Below are 13,944 nucleotides of genomic sequence, written 5' to 3' on the forward strand. Positions count from 1 at the left end.
AATAATTTTAAGTATATAACCATACAGTTACTTTTGTAAATTGAGAATACTTTTATATTTGTTTGTATTTTTATCTTATTCTAAAAATCCGTTTTGTAGAAAATTAAACAATTAGTTAAATAGGTAATGCATATGGAACTTAATTACATATTTCTATTGAATTAAAGTTTTTATGCTTTCAAGAATTATTAAAGTATTTTTTAATTAAAAAAATTCTTTAACTGGCATACATTAAATTTATTTTTATAATTTAGAAAATAGAGATATTTATTAAGAAACGATTTTTATTTAAAATATTTTAGAATATGTTTGAACAAATTTTAATCATTGCTACTGCAATTTTACGATAGTTTTCTGATATATCATATTTGATATATAATTGGTTTTGATAATTTAGTCTAATATTTTTTGATATCTTCACAATCAACAAAATGAATAATTTATTTGCATTTATTTATATTTACAGGTTCATGTTGGATTTTTTACAGTAGTATTTTTACTGTAACATTTGTATTCTCTTGCAAACAAAGTGAATTTCAATGTATCAATGGACGTTGTATTAGTCTCAATAAGATTTGCAATCTTGTGGATGATTGTGGTGATAAAAGCGATGAGCAACAGCAATGTTCACGTGAGTTAAAATTCTATATTTGTTGTTTCTTATATATTTATATATAAAAATATATAAGTAATAGTTATATTTTATATATTATGTATTTCTATTTCACATTTGATATATTATATATATATTTTTGTATTTATATTATACATTTTATTTATATTTATATTTATATTTATATTTTGAATATTTTATTTCCAAGTCCAGTATGTATACAATTCGACAAATATTCGGGCTTTCTTCTAAATTATCAAATAAGCAATATATAAAACTTAATAGCTGTATTTTAAAAATATCAAATTACAATTGTTTTATTAAAAATAATTATTACAACAATTATTAATAATACTATATTAGTATTTATGTAAAACGGAAATAATTAAATTATACATTTGGCATATTTAGAAATAGACTTCAGCATTTACCTTATTATTATTTACATTTATTAATATATATATATATATATATATATATATATATATATATATATATATATATTCGGATTATTTATTGAAATAGAACTTTTATTTTAATCTTAAAAAATTACTAAATATAGTATTAGACGTAATTTTGTGTAAAATTAAAGTAAAAGTAAAAATAAAAAGTAACTAGAGTAACTTTGAGCACTTCATGAGTTTTTGTTTTAGATTTCGATATCAATGAATTAAAATGATTCAATAAATAAAATTATTGATTGATTAATTATTTTTATTTGTAACATTATTTAATTAATAATTAACATTAATAATTATATGGGAAAAAGTTGAAAATTTCCAATTATTTAATAATTACGTTTTTAATTGTGATTGTGTAGAAGTTCTCGGTTAAATTTATCTAATTATATTACATATTTAATTTATTTATATTAATTTGTTTATATTTATTTAGTCAATTAAATTTATTTAGTGATATTAAAGAGAAATAATAAAATATTTAAAATTAATTGATATTTGACTTGTAAATTGGCCAGAGATAAGTTTTTTTTAATAAGGTAATAGATGACTAGTATAAAATACATTATTATAATTTGTCTCGTTCAAGCTTATATTCTTACAAACATCTGAAAGTAATCGAAATTCGATAGAGAATAAGAAAAAAGCTTAGATGAATATTTTTCTGAAAAATATGCAACCTTAAACCGTAAACTGTTTTGACACGTAGTATTTTCTTTGTTACTAAAAATAATACATTGATATACAAATACTTAAGTATAGATAGAAATAACTAATCGTGTAAAGTTTTGAACTATACATTATGAATTTATAAATGTTCTAAAAATTTAAGGTGATAAGTATTCAAAAATAGGAAAGATTTTCATATTTATGATAGAATTGTTTTAGAATTTATCACAAATAACTTTCAGGTGATTTATTTCCAATATTGAAAATTTCAATACAATTCTTAAAGATTATTTTAACAGAAACACTATTCAAACCACTTTATCTGGCTTATCGTATTTTTTTTTATTTTATAAAATTCATGAATTTTGAATGTTCTCCAGCAATTTCTCTGAGTATAGTAATAAGATCGACTTCGTGAGATTGCATCACTCGAAAAATTAGTACAAAATTTTGGCATATAATATTTACTATTGCATTTGCCTTCGCCATTTTTCATAGACTGAATTATAAAATAATTTAAAATGTTCTTTTTATACTTCATATATTTCATCTCATTACAATATGTATACATCTCATACTTTATCATCGCTCTAATCGTATATCTTAAAACAGGTCGTAATATGTAAAAAATAAGTAAATTACTGTATCATATGCTATAAATTTTTTTCACTCCATTAATTTTAGTTTCATTATGGATGTATTATACACTGTTGCAATATTCCTGGCTGAATTTGTTATCATGCTCCCATGTTCATCCCTTTTCGGATAATTAATAACATTTCCTTTTAAATGCATTATATCCATACATCTTATAAAAATTTTACTGTACAATACTTTTCATAATTTTATGCATATTTAAATGAAAAGTTTTATAAGTCTAAAGTATTGAATTAGATTTATTAAGATCGTATTTGCTTAAACGTTCATAATATATTATACATATATATTTCTTTTGAATATTCGAGTAGAAAAATTGTAATCCAATTTCATATTTCTTTTTCATTTCTATTATTTATTTTTATTTTTAAGGGAACAAAATTTGATTTCGAATTATACACGCATATGTAAGATTTTATTATGAAATTATATATATAAATATATATTTTTTATATAGAATATTTTATAAAAATTAACTTAATTAAAAAAAAAAAAAAAGAGTAATAAGAAAAATATTCACATTCTAACTAAAATTACAAAATATAATATTAAAATTTCTACAAAAACAGATTTATATCCATTACTTTTGCAATATTATTTATATTTTTATATTTCTTCAATTTAATTTTTTTACTCTTTTATTTAATTTGTTAACTTTTTAAATTAAATATAGTTTCCAAATATTTTGTTTAATTTACTCATAAATAAGTTACTTTAACTTTTTAATTTTAGTGTTATTAATATTATTAATTACATATTATTATTAATTATTTATTACATTCCTTATTATAATTTTCTATTACTATTAATTACTTATTATTAGCATAATCCTAATACTATTGTACAATACTGTTATATAATAATATATGTTCATAATATAGTAATATATGGATACTAATTATGTTTTGTGTACAAAATTTATTAATTTATTATTAAAATATCTAATTTATTTTGAGGATAAGTCGGTGAAAAATTCTTCATAAATATAAAGACAATGATATTCATTATGATAAAATTGAAAATAGATTAGATATACTGAAGTAAAATATAATTTATATCCCTAATTGAACTAATTTCTAAAATAAATAAAAATAATTATATTTTTCATAATCATTAAAATTATGAATTTAATAATAAATTGTTAACTTTATATTGTCTTATCATCACTACTTTATAACACAATTAAAAGTTAATAACATTTTGCGAATTAAAGAATATATTACCTAAGATTAATAAGTATTATTAATCATATAAGTAATAAGTGCTTCGTTCCAAATGTTAATTAAACAACTATGCATTATAAATCTCATTAACAATAATTAATTTATTCTTTATTAGACAATATTTTGATTTTCAGACATCTTAACAGTGATATCTAAATTTTATCTGTTATCAACGTTCAATATAAATGATCTTACTTATATATATTTCATGATTAAAATGTAAAAAAGTATATTTATAGAAGATCAACTCAATTGCATATTTTGATTTATAAACCGTAGATAATAGTTATCCAAAAAAGTTTGATGATAATGTTATTTTATATAATTGTAATACATTTAAATCAAATAATGGTTTGTATTTTTTATTTTATTCTTAATGCATCTGTAATATGTAGTAAGATAAATTTTAAAAATTTTGCAGATTTATATTCTCTTAATATTAGATTTTATTATAACATTGGTTATTGTGTATTATGTGTTATAAATGTTTCATTTTGATAGTAATTCATAATTTGTATAATTGTAAAATTGAATTCTATAATTATCTCTTTCTTTTTACTCATCGTATGACAATTTTTTAGTATAGTTCGAGAGTTTTTTAATATTTTTAAAAATGTGCTTGTCGATCCTCGTCAAGGACTCGGCTTTAAGCACCGAATGACGTCGTAATAATCTGTACGAATACTTAGACTTCTTAGAGCTGAACAGCAATATACGCCAATAACAGCTAATATATTATAGCTTTCACTTTCTTCACAAATTTCTTAAATCGCTATATACTTGATATTCTTCTGTAGGAAAGAGGCAAGAATATCCTTCTCATCGATATCACCACCTTCATTTAATATTTTTATGAACAAAAACGCAAAATTGATTAAATATTTTTATGATTGTAATTAATGTAATTAAAATTTATCTGTATACACATTCCCATATATGTTCAGCTTTACATTACTTTTCTCTTTCATAGAGGCTGATCATCGTTTTTAATAAACTTTCTTATTACACTGTAATTCACTAAAAATCTTTTACTCTTCACATATTTTGGAATTTTTTAAGCACTACTACTGATTTTAATTTTCTTTCAATATGATTTGTAAATTATAATTTATTGATCCATTTACGATTCATTCACAGAGATGAGAAGATAAACCTTAGTATAGATTTTATGAATCTTTATATTAATCGTAATGTAATACAAATACTTTAAGCCACACTTGTGAGAAATAATACTGCTTCTTAAATAGGCCTTATATCACAATCAGTATATATTACCCTTTCTGCTTTATCGTCAATGATGATGATGTACCTCTCGTTGTGATCACAATGATATTAAATACACTGGATGTCTACTGCGATGTGCAATATGAATTTCTTTTAGGGCTGATATAATAGACACGCTATGCGTTACTTGCGGTACGTATCAACGATTATTCAATACTGTTTTTGGTTGCTAATAACGCCACTACAGATTCGCTGTGAATTATTAAAATTTCGATCGTTATATCGATATCACTATCTATTTGTCTATTCATTTAAGGATATATAGTCATCGCCAATATACCCAGGCTAATGTAACATTTTAACTCATACATTTTCCCTATCGTGAATGACATTATTTTTATTTTGCAACACCTTGTATATTCATTATACTTCATTACATATTTTTTAATTAGACTGGCCAAGGTTATTACCATCAGCAGCAAAAATGTAATTTTTTATAGTTTTTTAAACAAATTTGTGTGTGTGTGTGTGTGTGTGTGTGTGTGGATGTGTGCGTGTGCCTGTGTGTTTGCTTTCTAGTTCTTATGTTTATAAGTTTAAGCAACTATTATACGAAGTATAAAAAGTGTAATTGCAAAAAATATTTTCTATATATTTTTAATTATATTACAATTTATATATAATTTTTTATAAAAAGTATCGCATATATTAAAAAAAATATAATATACATAATTACATGTACACAAATTTGATTAAAATTTATACTAATTAAGTACATATGTATATGTAAAATATGCTGTACAATGATATACAAGATATATAATCATATCGGAGAAATATTAGTATACGAATTTTAATCATCCATATAAAATACTATTATTTCTTTCAGTGTTTTTATAACTAATAACTTTATAAATTATTAATTTGTTTTATCAGAGTTGTAGAATAATCCGAATACTTTATATATTTACATTATTGATTTGAAGGTCATCCCACATTACCATTTTCTAAGGTACAATCAATTTATTTTCACATATTAGTCGTTTATGTAAAATTAAAGAAGCTATAAATGAAATACTATACTGTATATAACCTTTTATATTATTATATAATTTTTTGATACATTATTGTCGATATAAATAGTAATATAAATAGTACACAATTAAAGAAAATTAATAACAGTCAATATATATATATATATATATACATATATTTAATATATGTTTTTAATACAAAATATATTATTTCATTATGCTTGAAAATAATTCTGCTTTATTCATGAATTGACAATTAAACAATATATTATTTAATAAATAGTTTTGCATTTATTTATTTGTATAGTTCATCACAAATTTATATCTAAAAATATGAAAATACGCTTTTCCATTACATGATATTCAATAAAATAATACCATTGTTTATAAATAGACTATGGCTACCAGTTGCCTGGTAGGAGAAAATTGTTGGATGATGCCATTTGGAAATTGATTGTTACCGTTGTAACTAGTAAGCTGACCATTATGACCAGAGTTTTTGTACACGTTGTCGTATTAATTGCCAGCGAAACAATCCTGACATTGATAATCCCTTGATAGAGGGTTCTGGAATGGTTGTTAGCGAGCTCCGTATGAAGCTGTTGCAAGTTCCTTCTTTTGTGGCTCTGCTGAGAATGTGTAGTTGATGGCAACTAGTATGAGGAAGGCCTGCGACGGTTTTGTGCTAGATGCACTAGAATTGGAAATGTCTTAGACGGTCTTGTGCGAAAGTGTTGATAAACTATGGTTTGGTTTGATTGAAGTCGAGATTTGTTCATCATGCAGTAGTGTATTACGCCGTTTGTGACACTTCATACAATTGCGTTTCTTCTTGCACGTGTAAGTGGTGTGGCGACCCAAGCAATTGTAACACAAGTGCACGTTACTTACGAAGCCCTTTCTTTCCGCTATCGACATTTCCTTAAATGTGGGGCATACGGTCAACAAATGTTCCTGTTGATAGCAATAGCACATGTTGTTATTCTTGGGGCCTTTTTGTGAACCCTTCAATTCAGTCTTTACTGCCGACTGATAAGCTTCGACTGACCTCTCCCTCGATAAATGAGACAGGGCAGGGCGACTAGTGTTCGGTGATTGTTTTTTGTCTTCCAGAGCCATCACTCGAGACATTAGGAATGTTTTGAGTTGCTCGAACTTGAGGTCTAAACCGGAGTCACCTATTGAGCTTTCCAATTGATCTCTCGTGTACTGGGTGAACTTTTGTCAAATTTGGTGGATAGTTATGCAATTCCACGGGTCAATTTCGAGGTCTAACTGGCGTAACTTTTTTTTAGCAAGGCACTTGCATCACTAATTAAGTCTTCTATAAACTCTACCTCATCTTTCACTGTTGATGGGTTAGAGAGGAGTTCGTTAAGATGAGATTAGATTTATCGTCGGGAGTTCTCATGTGGTTCTGTTAGATTCTCCTATGTCAGTGCAAGAGAGTTATTTTGTAATGGAAAACTCGAGATGACTTTGGCTGTTGAGTCTTCTTAGCTAATACAGTTTTTGTACCTTACTGAGCCCATGGCTATACAGGATTATTGATTGAAACAAATTTCGGAACAGAAGCCATGCTAAGTAATTGCCTCAGAATTTGGAAATTGGAACGTCTGGGTGACGAGCCACCTCCCTTCAATGCCCCATCGTTGGTGATGTATCTTCCGACCTTGTGGTTGGTTTTGTTGACTTATTTATACTCATTTTCACCGCGATGTAGTTTATTGATGAGTGATTGCACTGTTGAGTATTAGTATTCACTGTATTAGTATTAGTAACATATTAGTATTAGTAGTATTAGTAATATTGCTGGCGATAGTAAGTGTGTTCCTTGTTAAAGGCCTTTTGTAACTCTTCAACTTGTTCTTTCACATCTAAGACTTCATTAATGGATGTGTCCAAATGAGATAAAGGGACCTAGTTAGCTAACTTCGTTATTGCTATAATACGATTTCATTGACTTTGAACTTTCAACAGCTAAGCGAGTAATCGTTCTGTAATTGTTGAATAATTTCCATGAAATGGTAGCCGTTGGGATTTTTCTCCAAATGATAACATTCCAGAGATTCTCTGAATCTCAAACAACTATTCTTATAAAAAATTTATATAATTTCTAATGATTGCTAATAATCGATTATAATAATATATATATATATATATAAATTCAAATTTTGAAAATACTTTAATCATCTTATTTTTCTATTAATGTATGTAATTTATTATAAGTAAAATAAAATCATAATAACTCTATTTTTCCAATTTTCTGTATTCTGTTTCCCATATTTTAATCGTATTGATTCAAGTAATCCGAGCTTTCACCAACCCTACAACTTAGAAGCCGTATAATAAAAAACACGCAACCCCTAAGATCAGACCACAACATGTATTAGTCGAAGCCTAAGTAAATTGCATGGTTGACGTGATCTTTGAGAGGCCAAATCTAAAGAACACCTTTAATCTTCGTAACATTAGTTTATTAGCTATTGATTTAATTCAATTTCATAATATTGATTGATATTTTTGAATTATTAATCACTTATAGTATTTTTTTTGAAGAAAATAAAAATTTAATATTAATGATATTAATAATTTAATATTTTCTCAAAAAATATGTTTTGAAAAAATTTTTTTTCAAATCTTATTTTAATTAAAACCGACTGTTATATAAATTTATTCTAATAATATACTTTTATTTACTCTATAAATTTGTTTCATGATACACTTATTAAATAAACATTATTAAATATGTTTATATAAATTTATTTATTCCAAGAAATCATATTCTTGTTTTTCAACAAAAAAAGTGTAATTAAATACAATACTTTTTTGTTTATTATATTCATAAAATAATATAATTTTTTATAGAATATGATGATTTTTTAACATTTATTATAAATAGATAAAGAATAATGACCACGATATAATTAAACGACCCGATATAATAATTTCGTGCATCTTCGGAATTAGAAGTATAGCCATAGCTTCGATTATTTATTTTACTTATAATATATATTCAATCTTTTATAAATAAATACTTTATGAGAAAAATGGCAAAATATAATTAGTGAAATTATTCGAAAAGTAGCGAAGTACTTTGTTGCATTAAAAAATGAATAACTTTTTTATTTAGTAGGTAAATAAACATAGTGCTTAAAAATAGAAGAAATGTGGGCCTATAGAGAATATTAGAATATGCATATTCCTTTTGAAATTGAATCAAACAATAAGTATTACAATAAATCTTGAATATCAAAATAAAATGAACTCAACAGATACACAGTACTTGCGCGAATTATAAAAAAATTAAGCTTCTTTTGAAAGTACATCATGATTTAGCCTATATAACGATTGCTGTTGTAATATCAATGTACGACGTGATGTTAAGGGTAACGAATGAAATGTGTCATTGCTGAGTAATTAAACAAATACATGGAGAAGTAATAAAATAAAAATATATACTTATTGCATACTATGTGTCTGACTAAATGTAAGGACATAATTTAATTAAAATTAAAATAATGAATATAATTTGAAGATTTATAAAGTTAGAAGAGACAATTTTTACCGATATTTATCGAATTAAAGTTACTTAAAGTCTGTTGAATACGCAGACTTGAAAATGATAAACCAATTTATTCACCAGAATCTTGTACCACAATACACATATGTGTAATACATACGTTATATGGATAATTTTATATTTATTAAAAAGATTACAAAATTATTGTATAAAACTAACATTATGATAAAATTGATTACTAATACATTCCCGTGACTTTGTACCGCAGCTTGCAATAGAACTTACTATGGAGATATCGGCAAAACTTATGATCTTGAGCTCCATCGCCCAAAAGAAGACAAGGTGCCTTACTTCTGTAAACTTACTTTTAGTGCACCAGGTGGGGATTTCGGTGATATTATTCAGGTAATTTTTCTTGCAACGATTTTCCAACGAAATATCTGGCCCGTTATTAGATCATCTATTTTAGTCTTAATTTAAAGGCCAACTTTAAACATTGAAAATGTATTTATCTATATTTTATATAATCATCCATTTTCAAAGACGTTAATTTAAAAATTGCTTATTAAGTTTTTCGGATAAATAGTAAATTGATGGGAAAAGACATATGAGCCGAAAAAAAAAATGACAAATTGAGTATAAACGATATCGTATGATTTACTCAAAAATAACATTTATGTATATTTAAATACATAACAAGCATTTTATTATTTTAATCAAAGTAATTTCTTTCTTATTAAAATGTCTATAGTTATAGTGATTGCATTTTTTTATGTGATTTTTAGATTAAATCAATAAATCAATTACTGATAATATTGCTCGAATCTACAATATCTACTCAAATTTATTGATAAATATTTTGTTATTTATGTTACGAAGATAAATTATTATGTTGATAACAAATACTTTTATGAAAAAAGTACGTGATTTTCATTTAAATTTTATATTTCCCTATTTATATCAATATTTGGCGATAATACTCACAGTAAAAAAAAAAAAAGAGGGCTAATATGTATTATTATAACATCTAAGATCACAGATAAATAAAAAATATAGTTAAAATCAAATAAAATATAACTAGCTTAATTTTAATTGATTCAATTTTCTATTTGAAAATTTTAAATTAAAACTAATTGTTGAAACTTCAGCTAACATTCGATAGTTTTACGCTCGGAAAATTCGTGTCATTTACTGTGGCGGGATGTCCAGACGGTTCGCTACAGATATCAGAAGCAAATCGACCAGATGTCGGTGGTCATTGGTGTGGAACATCTTGGGGACCAGCCATCTACTACAGTGAGACTCCAATAGTTTCAATAACATTACGGCTTTTCAGACTCAGTAAAGATCAAACTGGATTCAATTTTGACTTTCGCATGGCTTACAAGATGATTCGCCGTTCTGATGCTGTTGTGCGATACAACAATCCCTTTGTCGGTCAGTCAAATACTGAATATTAAATTTAATTTTTATAATATTTCTAAATATTGTTTTGTTAACTATATATGGGAATCATAAAAGAGAAATTTTTAGTTTATAATATATATATGATAGTTTAAAATATATAAATAGTTTAATAATTAGAATTTAAATGTATTTATAAAGTTTTTTTTGAAAAGATATGTCATTCAAATGCAATATTCATACAATATTTATTACATTGTTATTATTATACAATTACATAACAAAAATTGTAATTATTAGAAAAATTCTGATTTTGACTACAAAAATAATCATAATTATAAAATTAATTTATGGAAAGATTATTAAAGAATGTATCAATCAACTTATAATTAATTTCCACATACTTTTTAATAATGGATTTTAAGAATTGTAAAATGAATTCATAATAAATCAAATATTAAATAAATTTATTCTAAATACAATTCTCTTTTTATGTAAGATAATGTAACAATAATATCATGGTTAAACATATTGTCTTACGTGACATTTATTTATTCATTTTTAGGAATAAATAATTATTTATTAAAAGTACCTTTTACAATGTTATAAATTATCTAATTTACATTGGTTAAAATTTACAATATTAATTGGCCTGACTGAAATTGATTACGGATTTTACTAACGTAGAAAATTATAAATCCAAATAAAGATAATAGTTTAGTATATTACTAATAAATGTTCATTAAATGATAAATTTTGTTTATTTTAGTTTTGAATTTACAACGATTGTTCATTCAAGTAATATTTAAAAGCGTAAAGATTTAGTGTATTTAACATTATTTTTCTGTAGTTGAAAACTATTAATGTTAAATAAAATATTGAATAAAATACGAAACAAGAATTTTTTAGATTATCTATTTATCTTTAACTATATGATAGGTGCATGTTAGTCGATGCTTGCGTTGGTGATTTCGCATGGCAATTCATTTATTTGAAAATTAAGTTTGCTTTTTCTAATAATAGATATAATTAGATGAGAGAAAATGATCTTTGATATAAAAGAATTTTTATGAAACTATATGACCGTTAATACATAAATTAAACCTACTTTTTAAAATTAGGTTATATTAATATAGGAGGCCAGTGATTAAAACATTTTAATTAATAATTTTTCATGATAATTACTAAAATAGACATATCAAATTTCAAATGATACTAAATTAATTTAACATGATATATATTAAATAGTAAAAATCAAGTAGTTCCATATTGTTGAGAATTTTATAACAAAATAATTCCTTGCAGGCGTTACGAATTTTTCGTTGGCTACAATTGTGAATACGACTACAATAGCAAGCGTGACTATCCCAACCGAACGATCATCTAGTAAAACTGGAAATGCAACATCAAAATATTTAACAACATTAAACCCTACGGTTATAGCTAAATCTACTCCAATTGAGAACCGTCAATCTACACAGATACCACCGCCATTGCAAATTGAGCCAACAACGCGAAAATATAATTCTGAACAATATTTGGGTGAACTTATTTCCGGTACTTATTGTTCTAAGACCTTCAGTGACTGTGATAAAAAAAGATGTCGCCTACAGTCACCTAACTTCCCTGGACTTTATCCACGAAATTTAACATGTTATTATGCAGTAAGTTGCTAATTATTATGTATTGAAAAAGATAAAATGAGAAAGTAAAGTTCAATTAAATAAATATTGTCATTTAAACTTATTTATACTTATTTATATTGAAGACATAGCAAAATATTTTTATAAATTATAAATTGTTTCAACTCGACACTTTGAGATTACTGTAAATAAATTACTCCCTTTTAATTGCAATGAATTAATGGTAAATTATAAATTTGTGAAGTTTCTTTTGAAATTTCAAGATTTTGTATAATTTATTAATATTCGCGTAATTCTTTTATAAATAATTTATTAAAATTTTTTTAAATATCTATTTTTCTGAGTATACAAATTTGTTTCTATATACATATACAAGACCACTGGAGATAAAACTCCAGAATTTATTATAGAAAATTATTCTAGAAATTATTATAATACAATACTATAAAGTATTTCTAAATTTCTTTTGTATCAATATTATTTCATAATATTATAATTGATTAAAGATATTTTTAATATAACATTCTTATTTCATTATAAATTATATTATTTATTTCATTTTCATATCATTAAATTTAAATCGTTAATCACAATGTATTTATTATTTCATTAAAAATCATAAATACTAATATATATTATACTGACAAATATTTTTATTTTAGTGAATAAATACTAGCTATGCGTCGAGCTTATTGAAATACTGAAATTAAAATATAAGAAATTCAGAATTAAATAAAATAGTAATTAATTAATTATTTGATACAATATAACTTAATTCGATATAGTCTAAATGCAATTTACTTCAACTTCTAATTTAATATGCCTAACATACTAGAAGCTATAACAAGTAATAACTTCCCTACTGATTTGAAATAAAAGCAAAAATAGTTAATTCAGGTTCAGGTTCCTTTAAATATGTCAGCCATAAAACTATAGTGGTCTGTAGTAGTGAATTAATTCTTCCTTTTATTAATTAAGAGATTTTTACTTTTCATATTAAATAATTTACAAATTTAACTAATAAAAATTTTCAATATTTTATAACTTATTCTCAACTATGTTGCGTATGATTTATCTTCTGTATACCAAAGTAGTATTGTTTCACATAACTAATTTTTGGCTAATTAGCATATGTTAGCAATTAGCATATATATATATATATATATATATATATATATATTCTAATTTCCGCAATATAAAATTATTATTATCGAAACATGGTATTTGTTTTATAAGCAATTGGAAATAATTAAAATTAAATTATTATATAACAGATTCGTCAACATGAAGTTCCAAAAGGAAAACATCCCTTAATTTCCGTGAAACAGCCTCGCGGTCAATTAATTGCTGTACGATCGAAGCCACCTACTCAGGCTGAGCTACCACCTCGCGAGCTTCAACTTTGGGATGATTGTAACATAGTTAAGGTAATAAACTATAGTAACAAATTATTCTTTATTAAAGTCTGCATTATATTTATATATCTACAGAATAGA

At 24.3% G+C, this 13,944-nt stretch overlaps 1 protein-coding gene across 1 annotated transcript in view; it reads left to right on the plus strand.

The window, feature by feature from the left end:
* Positions 1 to 13,944, plus strand: part of LOC105361406 (uncharacterized) — a 57,877-nt gene that overhangs the window by 32,759 nt on the left and 11,174 nt on the right. The window contains exons 3-7 of the mRNA XM_011498579.1: positions 467 to 631; positions 9,670 to 9,806; positions 10,550 to 10,838; positions 12,111 to 12,469; positions 13,723 to 13,875. Coding sequence (XP_011496881.1) covers positions 467 to 631; positions 9,670 to 9,806; positions 10,550 to 10,838; positions 12,111 to 12,469; positions 13,723 to 13,875 — 1,103 coding nt within the window. The remainder of the gene's footprint in view (positions 1 to 466; positions 632 to 9,669; positions 9,807 to 10,549; positions 10,839 to 12,110; positions 12,470 to 13,722; positions 13,876 to 13,944) is intronic.

This window comes from Ceratosolen solmsi, unplaced genomic scaffold, assembly GCF_000503995.2.
Source record: "Ceratosolen solmsi marchali unplaced genomic scaffold, CerSol_1.0 scaffold30, whole genome shotgun sequence".
NCBI classification, from domain to species: domain Eukaryota; kingdom Metazoa; phylum Arthropoda; class Insecta; order Hymenoptera; family Agaonidae; genus Ceratosolen; species Ceratosolen solmsi.